This window comes from Nesoenas mayeri, assembly GCF_963082525.1.
Source record: "Nesoenas mayeri genome assembly, chromosome: Z".
NCBI classification, from domain to species: domain Eukaryota; kingdom Metazoa; phylum Chordata; class Aves; order Columbiformes; family Columbidae; genus Nesoenas; species Nesoenas mayeri.
Window position 1 is genome coordinate 74,075,176 of NC_137542.1, and position 19,066 is coordinate 74,094,241.

At 41.7% G+C, this 19,066-nt stretch overlaps 1 protein-coding gene across 1 annotated transcript in view; it reads left to right on the forward strand.

Moving 5' to 3' along the window:
* Window positions 1–19,066, forward strand: part of SETBP1 (SET binding protein 1) — a gene marked incomplete at both ends in the record, with an annotated part of 244,339 nt that overhangs the window by 23,607 nt on the left and 201,666 nt on the right. Inside the window, one exon of the mRNA XM_080362046.1 lies at window positions 10,623–10,706. Within this exon, the coding sequence (XP_080218172.1) occupies window positions 10,623–10,706 (84 nt within the window). The remainder of the gene's footprint in view (window positions 1–10,622; window positions 10,707–19,066) is intronic.

Sequence of the window (19,066 nt, forward strand, 5' to 3'; positions counted from 1 at the left end):
GACTCAGGTGTTGCTAATGCAAGGGCTATTTCCCTTATGTTTTATGCAGCAACACCTTTTCTCTGGAAAGCATCTGGGGCTTCTCTGTGTCCACATGCAACCCCTGCTGCCTCGGGAAGAGGAGGTCTGCTCTTCCTCCACAGCTGCCTCTCCCCACAGGGGTTTCCCCACCATGATCTCATGGAGCTCTAATGGTAATTAACATGGTCTCGTGGTTCAGTGGTGTCTGCCTTGAGACGAACCAACCGTATGGCTTTTGATGCCTATCTTAGTGTGAGGCGCGTGTTTTTGCACACGCACTCCTGTTCTACCCATAGTTTGCACCCTGCAGACAAGTGTGAGCTGAATTCTGCTCCCATTTCTCAGAGGTAAATAAGTGCAAAAGTACGTAAGAGGACTAGAATGCAATTAAATTCCTTATTGTTGCATACAACAGCCTTTGCACATGCATGCAATGTCTCATTGCAAACTAAAAAAAAAAAAAAAGCAGCAAAAAGTGTTGAAAAACAGTTTTCTTACTCCCTTTTCATTCTGTTCAGTTAATGGCTTAGTAGTGGTCCTTTTTAGAGAACTATTTTTCAAGTTAATTTTTTTTCCTTTTTTTTTTTTTAATCTTTAAGTTTTCTTTTCATCTTGAAAAACAAACATAACTTCAGTTATTCCCACAGCTCTGCTCCCAGACTTTCTCTCCAGCCTGGCACAAATGTTTAGTGATGGTGAGCCATGCAGTTTCTTGATCTACCCTCTTTTTGTTTTTCCTTTAAAAGAGCAAAAACAAAAATAAAACCAAATCAAATAGTCTGTACTCAGCACCTTTCAAGGCTGAAAAATTCTTCTTCATTTAGAGAAACAGCACAGAAATAACAAGGTGTTTTAGGATCAGTTTGTTTTTTTTTTTTTTTTTTTGGTCTTTTCTGTTTTCTTTTTTCTTTTTTTTTCTTTCTTTTTTTTTTTTTTTCTTTTTTTTCCCCTCTGCTTTTGCAGGGTCAGGAGCTTTAGAAACTAGTTTGCATCAAACACAAGGGCAGACCTGCAACTCCACTATGCTTAGTCACATCTTTCCTTCCTCGTCTGCCTATGCTGCTGTATAAAAAAATTAAGGTGATTTGGAAAGTTAAGGCAAACGTCACCCCCGTGGCACAGTTATCAGGTTTGAAGAATCTGAGGGGTTTTCTCCAGCATGATTTAGGAGATGAGAATCTCCCGTTGCCTTCTCTGGCTGAGGTTTCTCAGTGGGAAGCTCTTTGCTGGAGCATGGTGCCTCCTTGCCAGGGGAGCAGCACATGAGGTGATCTCTCTGAACAGGTTAAATAAACAGTACTGTGTTCGGGTTAATTGTCACTGGTTCTGGTGCTCTCCATTACTGATCTGTCTGGGACCCTGGCCAAGGAGCAGATGCAAGAAACAACATCATCACTTCCCTCCTCATCCTCATTGTGTTTAGCTTTGTCCTCCTTCTTCTTCTCCCCACATCTCTTTTTTTCCTATTTTTTTTTTTCCCCTTTGGCTAAGCAAATAGGCCAGATGGCAGTGAGAGGAACAGACAACAAGTGAGCCATGGCATATGGGCAGCCTGTTTAATTTTGACTCCCGTTGGGAAGTAGCTTGCAAGGAGATAAGTTATAAAAGCAGAAGAGGAGGAGGAGTATGCACTGGACAGGAGGGGCAGGGGGAAGGGGAGACCCTTTTTTGGGATTAAGCAGCCCAGTCAACAGAGTCTGGGGTGCAGCCCTGGCTGCATTCCTGGCACAAAGCAGTAAATTAGTTGTTTCCATGTCAGTTTGTGTAGGAAGTCTTGTCGGCTGCACATAGGGAGGAAAGATGGAGCTGTCTGTCCTCAAAAGAGGAGGAGAAGGAGGAGGTGTCTCCGATTTCCGACTCACCCACCCTCCCACAGGCAACTCCAGCCAGCCTTAGAAGCTATGATGTGGAGATGTTTGTCCAGCTGCAGAATGGGAATCGTGTTGCCCAAGATGGTTCTTATCTGTGCATATGATTGTGTATGTTTTGTTCATACCTTATAAGGGGTATCAATGTAAGATCATTTGCTATGCACTTTGAAGAAAAAAACATGATGTTTTAAGTTTCATTACAAAACTAAGTAAACAGCTGACACAAAATAAAAAGAAAGGCAGCTTAATAATAACGTAGTTCACAGATATTCTCCTTTGCACTTCCCTTTTGGCATTCATTTTTCTCTCTTCTGTTTCGCTTTTGCATTCAATATGATGGCTATCAACTTCTTGCTATCTGTTCATATCGTTCATGCATTTCAGATTTTGGTGACTGAGACCAAACTGTGTCTTGCCTTGAATGTGTCTCAGTGGTTTAGGGACAAAATTGGAGTTAATTGCACTAAATTATATATGTATGAGGCTTCCTGGCTTCATTTTGATGAACTGAGACTTTCAGACACAGAGAGGGGAGTGGGAGGGGTAGGTAGCTGTACTTTTCTTAGTTTTTATAAATGTGTTGAATTTGCCTCAGAACTTCATTGAAATATAGATAAAAATGCCTACACTGTTGAGGAACTTAAGGAGCTTTGTCCCCATTGATGCTTACAAAGATTTAGGGTTCCTTGGTACATGTTTCCATCTCCAAAACTGTTCCCTTTCAGCCTGGAGATGTCTTTAAAAATCTTCCATTTTGGCCAACAACTTCCATTTTCTTTTTTTTTTGTTTGTTTGTTTGTTTGTTTTTTGTTTTGTTTTGTTGTTTTTGTTTCCTATTTGCTTCTCTTTGATGGGAAGGAGCATGGAATCCCAATACAACCATCACCCCTGTGGACCATCTGAAACTCTGTGAATATTATCTACATCCTGACTGGTGATGGGTGACTCTGACTTGACATGCCCATGGACAGGATTCTGCTGTGAGCTCCACACTTGTGCTTGGCAGGGTGGGAAAACACTACAAACCAATTATCTCTGGGAATCTCAAGCCCTGTTGGCAGGATACAGACGATCCTGGACTGCGGTTGTGCTGTACGCCTGCACAAATAATTTTATGTATGACATTAATTCTGAAGAGAAGTTTTTATTCACCAGAGAGTCTGCAGAGAAATAATTATGCATCACTGGCTTGGTGGAGCAGAATTTTAACTTCCAGCTCAGGCATTCCTCCACTGGTTAGATTTAACATGATGTAGAAACACAAGCTTGTGATTTATTGGTGAAATATTTAAGATAGATTGTTAAATTATTCAGATAGCAGAGTTTAAAGCAGGCAAGCAGGAAAAAACAAACAAACAACACACACACACCACCAAAAAGGCCCCAAACAAACAGAAAAAGCCCACAAAAAAACAGCTTATCCAAACAAGAACTTGGTTTTCTTGAATTTGAAAAACCTACATTTGAAATTGCTAGATATCCATAACAAAAAGTGCTATTTCATGATGAGGAAAAACTTATTTTAAAAGAAAACCTTTCAACCTTATTATCTTCCCAACAAACTTAACCTTGAATCTCTCTCCACCTGATTTCTGCAGACTGTTTTATGTGCAGTGCTAGGAATTGTTGCAGCCCGTCGTTGTTTCCTATCTCTCATCTACCACATCTTTGGGCAATCACCCAACCTGAGTGCAATTTTCCTCTTTCTATAAATGATAATTAAGAGGCTTTTTGTCTTAGTGTTGATGAACCAGGCAGCAATCTCTCCAGTCTTCCTGCCTGATGTTTGAATACCACCTCATCTTGTTTGGCACATGGAATTGATCTTCCATCCTGCCCTGTGCTAGAGAAAAAGTCTGTTGATCTTGCTATACCTGTGATTGCCCAGTTGCCCTCTGATATCTGGATAATGTGCTCACAACATAAAACTAGAGCTGACTTCTTAGAGAGGAGAAAGGGATTGTGCTTATGGCCTCTGAGTACTCCTAAGTTGTGGCAATAGTAGTGTAGACTCAGTGAATAAAAAGTTGAGTAAAGTATAAGGTTTGGGTTTTTTTTGTGTTTTTTTTTTTTTGTGGAGCCCTAGTGCTGAATTCCAGAATATATACTGTGTTGAAACTGCTGAGTAGTAAGGAAGATTTATCACTGTTTTCAGTTTCTGTGTACCTAAGTTTCTCCGAATTTGAGAAAGGTTACTAGTTGCCATAGCCATATCTGGTCTGAATGTAAGATTAGTGTGACACTTTAAAAGCAAGGGCGATTAGACTTTGATATGTCTTCAGTGAAAACACATCGGAGGTCTGCATCAAAATCTGTTCATAGCTTTAAAAAATTAATCCCTTTCTCTTAATCTACCTCACTTTCAGGACAAAGAATAAGTTTTTTCAAGGCTGACCTTCTCCAGAAAATGTTCTGTCTTGGGTGGTGCAGCTGAGGAGGAGAAAATTACGAAATCTGATTCTATCGAATACATGGCAGCTGAAAAGATCATTAGGACAGGCAAATACAGAGAGTACTTTTGCAAATAGTATTTATCGTAGTGACTTTTTTGGGGGGGCGGGGTGTGTGTGTGTATGTGTGTGTCTATATTCTACTTCTCCACCTGTCTTCAAAGGGAAGCTGAGAAAAAGGATTTGCTTGGCCTTTTTGTTGCTATAGGGGGAAGGGTGCCATTTGTGTGCAGTGCTACAAGACAGATGCTGCAGGTGAAACTTCCCCAGAGGGGACAATCCTGCCTGGGGGTGAGTGGGGGGCAACTTCTGGGACCAAAGCACTTTCTTTTTTCTTTTTATTCCCTTTGTGGGTTTTCTGTGCTGTGGGACCAGGTCCTTTATGGCATGTAGGAGCGGGCAAGAGTTTATGGAGCAATCAACTCCATTGGCGGCAGCAATGGCAATCACAGAATGCTTCAAGCTTTTGTGATAGATTTTGTGTGTGTGTGAGCTGAAAATATAGCCAGGAGTGAAGGGGATGTGAGATGCTGGGCTTTTTTTTTTATCCCCTAGGAAAGAGCCTGTCTGAGTTCTTTTATGCTTTTCAGGCTCAGAGATGAGGGAGAGCTTGCGTATGTGTGAGGGCGTGCGCGCGTCTGTACCCATACAGCTGCTCAAGTGGGAAAAAACCCCGTTTGTGGTTCACACAGGAGGAATTTCTGATGGAGACAACAGTGCTAAGCAGAAAGGCACATCCTGATCTCTAGCAAGTGAGGGGCACGCTCGCGCGCACATGCACACACACACATACTCTCTGGGCGCTCTGCACAATACGTGCAAAGCGCTGCCCTTTAATGAACGTAACCTATGGCGGCTGGGATGCAGCCGGCCAGACCTCGCCATTAATAAACTGGGAACATTCTTCTCCTTTTTAGTCCCTTTCAATGCCAAGCCCTGTGGTTTGATCTCCCTTGAATGCTGCTCCCCCTCATTTGAGGCTCCAATTCTGAGAAGATTTGGAGCATTGTTTGAGGTCGCAGGATGTCGGATTGATTTCGAAGCTTTTGTATTGACTCCGGGCTCCTGAATGAAGCTGTCATGTGTGTCTGTGGTTGGCTAGCAGGCTGTCCGGCTGCAAGCTGTGCCTTCCTTTGTTGTTTAGGCCTCATTGAGCTGAGGGAAGAGGCTCATTTCAGGGTGATTTACCACCACCCAAACACCAGCTGTCTGTTGTACTGCTGCTTGCCTCCACCTTGGATTCAGTTCTCATTTCCCTTCATTTCCCCCCTTCTCTTCTCCCACTCCACCACTGTAGGAACTTGGGCATCAGTACTTCAAGACACACGGATCACCCTGACAGAACAGTGTAAAAAAAACATAAACACTGAATATGTTGTTCTTTCCAAAGTCATTTATCCACCTGTGGGGATATTTTTTTTAGGGTTCACTGTTGCAGCATTATATGCATGTTCTTCTTGGTGAAAAACAGAGCTATGACTCTAGGGGAAAAAAAGAAATAATAAAAACACTAGGTTCCTTTTGACTTGTTACTAAGTAGCCCATAGTGAAAAACACTAACGATTTTATTTAAAAATAACTATTAAGCACAGTGTCAGGACAGCAGTCTGAATTGCGCAGCCTCCCTGGTGCAGACTGTCAGGCTGCAAATGTGCTCTTCGGCCCTGGAAACACTGGGATATTTGGATAGATAGAGAAGGAAAGCATCACCTCCCTACATGCTTGTCATTCCTGAGCAGGCATGATTGCTGTGTTTAGGTGGGTATCATGCTGGAGAGGTATTTTGATGGCGTAAGACAGGAGAGAAAGAAAAGGGAAGAGACTGAAGGGCTGCTCAACTCAGCTTCACAAAGAAAAGTACTTCTACCTCAAGAGCCAAACTGCTTTAGCAGCTGAAATGCTGACAAAAGCCTTGGAAAGGCCACATTAGAAGCTGAGCTCTTCCCCAGGTTGCCATGGGCCAAGGCTCAGTTTTCTTGCATCACCTCACGTTTCTGTCTGCTAGCAGGAGGCACTTTGACGGTATTGCAAGGCAGGAGGGATAGAGCATGAACAGCGGAAAGCCAGGTTTGGCCAGTGAAACCTTTCAGGGGCCAAGTGGCGACCGATTGTGCCAGCTCCTTGGGGGTGAGTCTACAGCCAGTATTTTTGATGGCTGTTGCTCAAAACCGAGGAAGACTGATGGGAACTGAGTGGGTCAGAGCCCAGCTGGACCTGCCAGCAGCTGCAAGGTGCATGGCATGGCGCTGCAAAGCTGAGCCTGTGCCTTGAGCTGATCCTTCCAGGTACAAATGGGGGAGAGCGACGGGAAGACAGAATCCCCCAGTTAATTCCACCCAGCTTCTCTGAAGCACAGAGCCTGGCAGCTCCATGGAGGCCCACCAATACCATGTGTGTCATGTTCAACTCCTTTAAACAGGGCTGGCAGCCACACAAGGGACCGCCACAGCCTCTGGGGATGCCATGGCAATTTGTTTGTCCCCGCGCCCCCCCGCCCCGGAGCTGTTGGTGTGAAACGAGTTGTGACCAGCCCTCATTTGACTTCTGGGTGATGCAGTTTGATGTTTCTTGACCACAGGCTGTTAAAACTGGCAACTGATCAGCTCCTGTCACCCATGCAGCTGAGATAACTAAGCCTGTTACTATTATTATTTTTCTTCCTTTTCTGCTAACTTCGACCAACTGCTGGATCCTGTGGTGCAAAGAGGAGGGTGATGCCAGCGATACTCCCTGGAAGACATGGGATAATGGCATATAAGTGCTTCAGTCTTCAGTTCTTGTCAAGGAGCCTTCCTGCTTTTTGCCTAGGGAAGGGGATGTCTGATGATAGGTGGGAGCAGGCTGAAGACTAAATGAGCTCTTCCATTGAACATCCTCATGCCTATGTGCTTCTAAACCAGAGGATCACATCAAGAACAGGCAGAATAAGATCATTTAGTAGCAATACATTTGTGAGCTTTCAAGATCACTACGTTCCTCCCTAGTCCTGTTATTAAAATGCCACAAACTGTGGAAATGATGCCCCATAAATTAAGACTGAACATCTGTAGTACTCAGTGAGATGAGGCTCCTTTCTTTGCGATGTTCTCCTCTCCCTCGTCTGCAAACATTAGGAGCTGCTGGATGGAGAAGGGAGAGATGTACAAGCAGGCAACAACCACAGCAGTATAGCCCCTGTGAGGTGTTTTAATTTCTTAACAAAATCCTTGGGCACTAGAAACTGTAAAATACCATACAGATAAACAAACAAAAACTCACTGACCTTGAGCACCCTGGAGGGCTCTGTTTCAGATCGCTGAATAAAAGCTGAAGTTGAATATGCATGTTTAATGTAACACAAGGCGTGTGCTGTGGAAAAGCATGCTTTTTTCTAATCTGGTTCCAGACAGAAGCATCCAAACAGAAGCCCCTTTCCCTATCCCCACTGAACTGCTTCTTGTAAGCGAGGAAATCCCTGAATGACAAGGCCTCCATCTGCTCTTGAACAGAGTTGCGACTGGCTGCAAATGTTGTCCATATGCTTTTTTTTATTTTGCCTTTCAACTTAGCTGCCTAACGTTAGACACCTATCCCCAAATTAAGCATCTGCTCATAATAAGCTTTCCTAAAAAAAATGGTGCTGGTTGTACCTAATTCAGGCGAAGTGCTTTGGGAGTGGTACATCTGCAGTTGGAAAGGAGATGAGATTATTAATTCAGTGCATTGTTTTTCTTTGCTTTACTGTCAAAGAAAAAGAAAAAAAACTATCAAGTTCTGGGTTCATATTCCCTCTTTGCTCTTGATTTTACAGGTGATTATGGGCAACACCTTGTAATTTCTCTCTGCTAAATAAAGCTGGTGATAATCTAGAAAGATTAAGATGTCAAGAGAAGAGTTGTCCTTATTTTCTGTAGGAGCTCATTGTAGTTCTGGCACAAGAGATCTGTATCAAGAGTGAAGGGTCCCATTGAGGGTGTGCCACCAGCCACCCGGGCTGGCCACAGCAAATGTCCATTCCCTGCACTGCACCAGCCTGGGATGTCATATTAGACATGACAAAAAATTTTTTTACACTGAGGGTGGTGACAGCCTGTCCCAGGTTGGGCAGAGAGGTGGTGGCTGAACCATCCCTGGAGACATCCCAGGCCAGGCTGGATGGCACTCTGAGCAACCTGAGCTGGTGAAGATGTCCCTGCTCATGGCAGGGGGGGCACTGGGGGAGCTGGGAAGGTCCCTTCCAACCCAAACTCTTCTATGATTCTATGGTTCTTTACTTCCAGACAGACAGGAGAACATGACCATGATGTGCCATGAGTCTGGGTTGCATGACAGTGTATCCTTCAAGCCAGAGAAGGTTCTAAACATGAGAGTTTTTCCTTGGTTTGTGGTATAAGAAGGGCTGGAGTACTTTTTCAACATAATGACTTCACAGTGGTTACTGGGACAAGTTGACCATCAGCAAGTAATGTATGGATTCAGTTTTCTAAACATATACATATATATGTTGCTGCTATAGGCAACCTAAGGTATACTGGCTGTCCACCAGCTGCCTGTTAGGAAATGGGTGGATGTCCTTTTGTATCTCTAACACGTCTCATATACTGTGGGGTGTCTAGAAAATCCGTTGGTTAGACAAGTCTAAGACACACCCCTGTGCCTTAGTTTCCTATTTCTAACATCACAATTTAATACATTAGCTTTACGTTTCTGTTTAATCGCTTCTTTCTGAGGAGTGTTTTTTTGAATTTAAGAGATTGCAAACTAATTGTTGGAGGATTGTAGTAATAGATCAAGAGCAAAATAGCTTTGATAGATGGGTGTCACAGGCAGTGAATGCCAGTTGGAAGTAGTCCCCGAAAACGTCAAAGTTTAGTAGGTTGCAATCAGCAGTCCAAAAACATTGGGCATTTTAATTAGGCATCAGGTGTAGGTACAGCCTTTTCAGTGTTTTGTGTTTTTTTTTTAAGTAAGAGACCTCACCACACCTGGCAGGTTGCAGGCTCACCTGAGGTGACCAGAAGTTTATCTGCCTGTTTCCCTGACAAGAGTCATCTCTCTGTTGCACCCTGACATTGAGCAGTTGTTACAATTCCTTTTAATTGTGCCCTTTCCATTCATCATCATTCAGGGCAGAGTGCTTCCACTTAGCTAAATTCATTATCTGCCTGAATGTTACAGTATTTTTTTCCATATAAATTCATCCAGCTGAAATATCATGGCTATCCACATCTGTATACAAGCAGATTCTCCCTCTGTTGCTCAGCAGATGATGAGAGTGTTTGTTTTTCAACTGCAGACAACAAAATTCTGAAAAATGACAATATGTCTTTGCCTATGTGTGTCTGTGGGAAAGCAAATGATGGTGCTGTGTTTGTGGGGGCTCAATTGGTTGTGTTACTGTTTGAGCTCAAGGAGTGTTTTTGCCAAATTTGGACCAGACCTTTCCTGCCATGGTGATTCATCATGATGTCCAGGTCTGATAAGCTCCAAAAATGCTTTGGTGAAGATCCAAAGTGACTCAGTCCTCAAAAAATAACCAGGTTAACATGAGGGACGCTGCATGCTCAGTCAACTTGATGGATTGTCAAATAAAAGGGGGTGGTTGAGCTCAGCATATTTCCCAAACTGTTGTCTGTAGGTAAAAAGAAGGAAAAGGGATACAGTTTCTTTGGAAATCTCCTTTGGCCCTACGGTGTTATCAATGCTGCAGGATCTCTGTGAGCAAACTGCAGTGTTAGGTGAGGGTGGACTCTTGAATTTTTGGCAAGGACTTGCCAGTGGTTACATGGGCAAGTCATCCAAATGTGGACAACTCACACCTGTAGACCTCATTTCACCCAATCCAGCTACACTAGGAGCAAGTAATAACTATCATGGCAATGATGAGCAGAAATGCCGATATACAAACTTTACCTCAGGTCACTCCAGTTTGGTAAATGTGCTTCCTGAGTGTGGTGGACCTGTTGCTGTCCATGTACTTGTATGAAAACTTTTGGTTAAAATAACCTGTTCCTTTTCAGCTTGGCTTGCCCTTATTTCCACTGTGTTTTTCAGCACACCTTACTTTCCTTCTGCCTCTGCCTATGTGACATCCCTGATGCTGTGATGCTTGACCTTTGGAAAAGTCTCTTTGGCAGTTTGGGAGCTACCCCTCTGTGGAAGGGTATCTCCCAGCAATGCGGAATGAATCCACAGGTTTCCCTGATGTCCTTTCTTCCCCTGGTCCTGGTCATAAATACAAGCCACTTGGTCTTCAGTGGTTCAGATTGTGCTTATGTTTTTCTTGCCTTATCTCTTGTAGGGAAAAGTCATTGGAGATGCAAAACTGCTCATGAGTTGTGGTTGCAGAAAAGGGAAAAATGCTCAAGTGAAAGACTCAGATCAGGTCAGTCAATATGTGGAAATAAAAGAATGTGTTAACATCTGATTCATTTGAACTGTGCTATTGCATATCAGTGTCCCTGGACAAACAGAGTCTTTGGTATGAGTGACAGTGATACAACATTAATGTTTTCATATTTGTTATTTTTAGAAAAACCCTCAAGCAAGATCAGAGATTCATTCCACTACGAGCTGTTAAAGCCTTAGCCTGATTTATCCCCATCTGGTTTATTTATTCATGAATTCTGTTTCTTTTTAAATGTCCACCCCAGGCAATGCCTTTCTTAAAGAATATTGCACTTCTTTGCTGGCTAAATGGATGCAACCTTTGGTCTCATACTGTAGCTGCCTGGATGGGTGATAGTTACAGAGAAACAAGCCATTCTTTGCATGCTTTTATTCTGAAGTGACACTATCACAAGAACATTCTTTATTGAGGTTCCTCATGATAGACATGTAAAAACTTGTTCCCAGTCTAATGTCCATGTTTCAATATTCATTACTTGGAATAAATGGCTCCTTATTCTAAAATTGGTGAAACTGATGTCAGTGGGACCACTTGTGGGTTCAGTAATTGGATTGTGCCCTGAACAAAGACAACTGGTGGTCTCTTCCTACCTCCTACCATTTTGCACTTATTCAGTCCAGACAATTTTGACTCTTTCTAAATTTTCAGTTATTATGGCTTTCTGGCTTTGTAGCTAAACAGAAGTTTGAATTCTGAGATCATTTGTTCCAAAGGTGAAATAAAATTTGGTTTGGGCAGAAACATTTTATAGCACGTCATTCAATGTTAAATATGGTAGAGTGAAACAGTTGTTCTAAAATATCAAATAACCTTGCTCTTTAATATACCTTGTGAAAAACCTGTGACCAGTTACAGACCTGAAGTAGATTCAAACACTGTCCACAAAGCCCCAGGAACTCCTGATAATTTACTAATGCGGAAAGAGATCAGTTCTCAAGAGGAAAAATGCTTTTCATTTTCAACATGCGTGTTCATCAACCCTAATTAATAACAGTGTCTGTGAGCCCTTGTTTTGTTAATGTCTGAGAAGATCTGAGAACAGATTTATCTATCCTGCAGTGGGCTCTGTTGTGAGGAAGATTGGTCACACTTATAAATGCTTTTTAGGAATGAGTCTTTCATTCATTTTTTTAATTAGTATTTTCAAAATAATGAATTTGTTGTTGTAAGCCATAGTATCAGTTCACCATTGAGACAAGGATTCATATTATTTGATATAAAGAATAGCTGCATATTCTCTCAAATGCAGGCTTAATTTTCTCATGCTGATATTCTAACATACCAGGAGAAAATTGATTTAGAAAGGAAACCCTTTTACCAATTTACTTTTTTGTATTTTGATGTACTCTGGTTGAATTAGTCTTGATTTATCACAGGAGTAGAGCACGGTCAGACCATTTGTAGTAGAGATTAAAAATGAAATGGGAACATCTTGATTGCAGAGGGATTTTACAAAACACCATCTCTAACAAACCCTGAGTGTTGGACCTAAAACTCATTGATGGCGATACTTTAATCATAATGTAAGAAACAGTTTTTTGGAAGGAAAAAAAAAAATCTCATTCTCTTAAATGTTTTCTAGTACTGTGATAAATTATTCTTTGGTTTTTTGTTACTTTCTGAAGTCTGATTTTTAATATCTAGTGATGTGATAATTGTCTCAGTAACTCTTTTTTTGCTGGATCAACACAAAATATCAGGCAATTGCTTCTGCAGAGGCTATAACACTCATTTGCCGTGCCCCTGGCAGGGTCCTGTCAGTATTTCAGGGGACAGGAGGTGGATGGGGAGGAAACAAGTTAAGGAGAGTGGGTGGCAGCATGGAACATTTGTTTGTTAATGCAGAACCTCAGCTCAGCTTATAAATTATTGCCTGGGCCTTGTATGACTTCTATGGTGACATTGGCTGGGAAAGGCAAACACTTGCCAATGATTGTAGGCTAATCCTCAAGACACTAATTGCCAGAAAACCAAGGAAGCATTATTTTAGGAACAGCTTGTTTTACTTTGTGAAAGGGAAAAACACTGTGCTTGATTTAATTTTGTTTGCCAAGATTTACCCTCTCCTCCTGCGCCATGTCTCAGATTTTAAAGATTTACCTTTTTTATTGTTGTTGGAGCTTTTCCTTTATTTTTTTTCTTTTGTTTGTTTGTTTTTGGTTTTCAGTCTTGATTTATGTTTTCCTGTGAAGCCTCTGTAATATTGTGTGAATACTGAACTTAGGTTTCATTTTCATGAATGTATACATAAATAGTTATGTGGGGTTTTTTACCATTTAAACGTTTGGGACTAACCAGCTACTTTTTGGCTGTTTTTTTATGAAAGAAATGCAATGGGAAGGCTTATTATTATTATTATTATTATTATTATTATCATTATCATTATCATTATCATTATCATTATCATTTCAAGTAAATTTGGAAACTTGTGAGAAGTCCTGGACACACCCTGTCAGTGAAAATCTCCAGCTGAATCGAGTCATGGCCCCATTGCTGAGGATTTCATTTACTATTATTTCTCTAGTATGCCTCTAGAAGAGAAGGCACCTTAGCCTCCTTGACCTGAGATCTGCTTTCCTAAGTCTGGCATCCAAAATCATGTATCTGCATGGTATTTTCCATGATGCAAGCCACTGGTGTGTAAAACCTGGCCTCATCGCTGTCAAGGGTAGAAGTACAAAGAGTCTCATAAAGAGGGCTGAGATTTCACAACAGTCACAAGGATCTCAACCTTAATGCTGGATTTGCACCAGAACAGGAGAAGCACCAGTGGTCTATTTTGTGTGGCTTCTCAGTCCAAATTAAACTCTGTGAGATGAGCTGGAAGGCTAAGCAGCGCAATATAAATCCTACAAAATCTTTGAAAACCTCAAAGGAAATAGAGCTGAACACACTGAAGAATTAGACTCCCATCCTCCATGAATGGTCTTGATGAAGCTTTGGGTTGGTGAAGCAGGATGTCTGAGAGGAGTCCCAAAATACGGTCACCTCTTGGCAGAAAAACCCTCATGTCCTTGACTGCCATTGGCACCATTGCCAGTTGTTTGTGTGCTTTGTGGGAGTGAAATTCATCTGTGCTCCAAGGCCCAGAACCAAGTCTCTGTACCACAAGCATCCTACTGTAATTGTAAGATTCATATATGTTCTTCAGAGTGGTTATTAGTTTCCCAGTAATTTATACCTCCCCATAAATTATTTTACTACTGCTTATTATTTGAGGTGGGTTGTTGCATAAGAATGGCAATCCTGGTCTAGGATTTCCTTGTTTTAAGTAGTATATTAACATATAGCAGGAAAGAGGGTTCCCGGGGAGTGATTTCATTTGTGTACTTTCTGATGAAAGTAAAATGTCATTTAAAAACAAGGGAAAAATATGTGGGCAGACAAATAATGTGCATATTACAGGTATGCATAAGGTTGAAAACCAGAAGTAGTAGAGCACTCCATATTCTCAACACATGCATCTCTGCCTTCTCAAGGTTTAGTTTTATTTGTTTTCCACTACTTCTCCCAAAAGGTAGGCAGCTCATCAATGTTTAACTGCTCTTACCCTTTGCTTTTTTTTTTCTTTTTCTTTTTTCTCTTTGCTTAGCTTTTCTGGCGGCTCGTGTGAGCTCAGGAGTTACTGAGAAGTCTGATCCTCCTGTCCTCATGTGTGTTTGTTTTTGGTTTTAATATGGCAAATGTATGCCTTCTCTGGAAACGGTATCCATGCTACAGAGTAATTATTTAGTGAATGGTGGATCCAGTTCATGTTGGCAAGGATCAGATTAATCATTATTAATCATGACCCCTCCGACAGTAACCTCATCCCTTGCCTAAGTGCTGCTCTTTATTAAGAAGTAATAGCTATTAGGGGGTGGCTGGGCCACTGCTCTTGTTGCACCAGCACAGGGCTCAGGACTTCTGGCAGGAGGCACAAGAACTTGTTTCAAAATTAAAAATAGACGCACATGGTTCACGTTCCAGAAATGAAATAGGCAGCTTCCCTGTGGGCTACTGCAGCCTCTTCTGAGTGTCCTCCTTTCCCCTGCAGTCTCCTGAGAGTTTGCCTCTTTCCAAATCTTGAGTTCAGTGTGGGGTATGAAATAATCTCTCTGATGCTTTTTTATTTGTCTGTTTGATTTTCTCTTTTAAAATTAGGTAGATCCCAGTTTAACCTAATGCACATGCAGTCATTGCAAGGAAAAGGTTTTAAGGTCTGATCTAGTGGCTACAGCAGATTTCAGCAGCTGATAAGACTGCAGATGGGCTGAGCTCTCTAGGACGCTGGTTGTCCCGAGCAGACCCCAAAACTTTTGAGGATTTCTGGATTCCATGAAGAAACACTGTGCTGTGTCAGTGCAGCAGTGCATGTCTTATGTGCAAAGTTGTGAGGAATCCAGCTTCTCCCTCCAGGTCTGGAATGGGGATTGCAAGCTTGTATATGTATGTATGTATGTATGTATGTATGTATGTATATATGTATGTATGTATGTATGTATCTATCTATCTATCTATCTATCTATCTATCACATATGTCCAAATTTATCTCCTTACCACTTGTGTCACTGGAGGTCTGCTGAGAGTAGACATTAGTTTAATTCACAATTTTCTGGTTTTCCTAGCACTGCAGATTCTTTCTAAGTAGGTGAGGCAGTACTATCAATGGATGTCATCATTATTCCAACAAAAGCACAATGACTTAAGTACTAGATTGAAACTAATCTCCCCAAACCCTTCCCCCCCAAAGATCCACCTTAAGTACTTTCACAAATGTTTTCACTAACTGTATGGAAATCCAGGACAAAACTCTTTAGAAGAGAGCAAAGGAAATAAAAACATCTTTTGTCTCCATCTATCTCTTCGATACCTGGAGGGAAGCAGCAGAAACTTGGAGCTAACCTGCCACACTCTTTTGATCTCTGCCAAAGTTGTTGTGGCAGTAACATTGTTTAACGGTTGAAGGAATTTATTGAAGAATAAAAGTACCAGAAAAGACAAAGAGACCAATACAAATTATCTGGTAAACTGCTGTCAGATCTTACATGCTCAGGGCTACTGGTAATTTCCCGTCTTAAAAAACAGGGGGCGAGTTAGGATGGGAGGGGAGGAGGGTAAAAAGTATATAAATAAACCCACCTCTTTAAATAGCTAACTGGCCTGGCCTGAACTGTATTGGAGCTAAGTTCCTTTGGCAGCCGGTGCTGTAATATCTGTTGAGGTCATAGCAGAGGGCTGAGACCACGTTTCAGAGAATCTGCCTTTGTTTTTCTGGCTCTCCCTTGTATTCTCCCACTTGTCAGCAAGAAATGCACCAAAACATGAAATTATGGAGTGCAAAGGCACCTGTACTCCATCTGAGCAAGTCTGGATCATACCCCCATGATTAATGTTTGTCTCCACTAAAAGAAAAAAGAGTAATAAAAATAAACGAAAGCATTGGCTAACTTGGAAATATATGGGTGGGAGAAAGCAGGAGGGGATGATTGGGAGAGTGAAGATATGCGTTCCACCATCTCCTGCTCCCAGTTTGTGGCAGAGTTTGAATATCTGCTTGAAAAACGACTGGGTTCTGCACAAGTTATAAAAAGCTAAAATAAAAAGTATAATACAAATGGAGAGGATGTTAAATGTGTGAGGTGTCTGGGTAGTAAAGCACCCTTAAAAACATCTAGTTCTTGGAATAAAGCAGGCTAGGTGATCATACAAGGAACATGGGACTGTAGGAAACTGTCCTAGATCTCAGGGAACTGTTACATACATAATAGCACCACTGATAATCACATTACTTTTGTCATTGGTATCTATTAAAAGCAAACCTTTTAGCTCTGTCATTTTGCTCATCCCACCAATTAATCTTTTACTTTTCAAAATACTCACTCATATACTTCTGCATCTTGTTCTCGCTGCCACATCAGAATAGTTCCTTGTCCCATGATGTGAGTGTTGGTCTCAGCAAGGTGGACAACCTGTGTTTTTGCATTCACTCACCACAATTATCTTGCCGCTGGTGGTACTGTAGGGGGAAAACCTTTCCGCCTGGCGAACTGAGATGCTGTAGAAAAACTAATAGCAGAAAACTTTTTTAAAAGCTGGAAATCTTTTCCTCTCAATGGAATCTGACTGGAGACAAAAGGTGTTTAAATGAGAAACTCACCAGCTGCCTTTTCTCTGGACCTCCCAATTTCATATAGTAGTTGTGCATTGGTAACTGCTGAATCTAGTGCTTAGAATGTGTGTTGCTGCTATCTGAGAAAGTTGTTTGGTTTCATTTGTCTGTTGTGCGGAATTGAAACAGTTGTGAAACAGAAGCTGGATGGATAAGTCCCCATTCTTTGGATTTATTTAAGTGTTGAAGGGATGATGTTATGAAAGAAACTTCCTAAATGTTAGTCTCTGAACAAAAGAGATTGAGGTTATGGGTGTCTCTAGCAAGTTCAGCTGTAATAGGTTTGTGTCGCAGTGGGCTACACCTCCCTTCATACAATACCAAGCTGACATTTCTAATGACCTTTTATAATCACCTACTTCCTTTTCTCACTCATTTTATGAATAGTCTTGTAGTCACTTCAAGAGTTTCCCACCTTGTGGTCTCCTCTCACAGTTCATATTAATTTCAAAATGGGTTTGGCTTCCTGTAAAATGTAGCACAGTGTAGACTGAAGTTCAATAGAGCCTTTCCTTTCTACAGGAAAAGGGGGACCAAAAAACTCCTAGTTCCCTCTTTTGCAGGAAAGGCTTCAGAAATGACAGTCATGATTTTTTTTTTTTTCTTTTTCTTTTGATTCAGTTCTGAATGTGTGCTTTAACATGGTGCCCTGCCTCCGTTTGAGACGTAAAACTTAGGTCCCTGACCTTTCCTAGTGAGTGATGATCCCATGTCACTTTCCCTCCTGAGCTGGAGCATATGCATCTTGGCCATGATGTTTTGTCCAGGCTCTCATTCAGGATATATATTCTGCCAACTTGACTTGACCCTGCACCCTCAGTACGACACATTATTCTTCACTTCCTGCCCTAAATGGTGGTGTATTGCCACCTTGCATTGATGGGTCCTTTGTTCCACCTTGGAGTGTTAGATTCATTTTGGTGGTGGATGAAGGGAAGCTGTACAGTTTTGAAAAGCAATTTGGGAGCCCTCTGAATGAAAAGTGCTTCACACATGAAAAAAATTAGTGCTATCAATTGTCATCGTCAGCCTCAAATCCTGAATTTGAAAGGGTCATTTGTACTCCTCAAAGGCAAATACGCAGCAGTGCGCTAAAAGAGAACTAAAGCAGCCAAAGAAAATGCTGTCTCATGTCATTTCAGGCTCTGCAATCCCAGGGAGCATTGATAACTATTTTGTTGTTTTCACTGATCTCTCTACTGATCTCTCTCACTGATCTCTCTGAGTCAAAAGAGAGAAGCTGCACTGCTGAGCAGCAACTCCAAGAGGTCCATACCCTCCATGTTAGCAGCTTATCTGCTGCGAGGAGACTCAGCCAGGGCAGGTACAACATGCAGATGAATGAGGAAAAGGCATCGGTGAATACTTAGCCTTGTCCATTTGATTATGATATAGTAAGGACCAGCTTTTTCCATAATCCTGTAGCATTTGGGCTGCATTTGCTGTCTTTCCCACTCTATATTGTTCCTGTTTCCTCTTAGCAGATGTCAACACATGAAGACACCATGACAGGGTCACTATCAGTTAACCACCTTTTAGATGACAGATGCCATGTGGATCCAGATCCCATCTACTCTGAGGTTCCTGCAAATTCTGAGCTGCTGAGAGTTGTGACGTGCAAGGAAAGTGCAAAGGCTTTATAGAGGGTGGCAGATGGAGAGAAGGACCCATTCATTGATTGGAGTGTTCTGCTTGCAACTTCGTGGAACATTTCATGCCTATAATAGCACGGGTGCAAAATGCTACCCAACGAGAATGGTGCCAGTTTGCACCCTCCTTTTACTCACATTGTAGCAGAGTCAGTGTCAAAGATAAGATGAAATTCAGGTCTTAAATCTCAGCAGGTCATCTGTCTGTACCAAATATGGTTGTTCTGCATTCAGCAAATATTCAGTCATGATATTGGTTATCCATGGAAAATTTATTCAGTTTAATTTTCCAGCAGCTCAGGCGATGACTCTCCTTGATTTTCTCATGGGAGACTCTGCTGATGGTGGGTTGACCATGCTTATAGGCACATTTTAGTGCTGCCCCATCCAAACAGTCTTTTACTCTTTGTATCCTTTTACTCTACATTATATCCCACTTTGTGAGTTTCTTGTTTGTGCATACCAGTCTGGTTTGGTGAGAAAGAGTAGCAGCCAAAGATACATGTGTACCTTGACTTTAAAGTTTTCTTTATTAG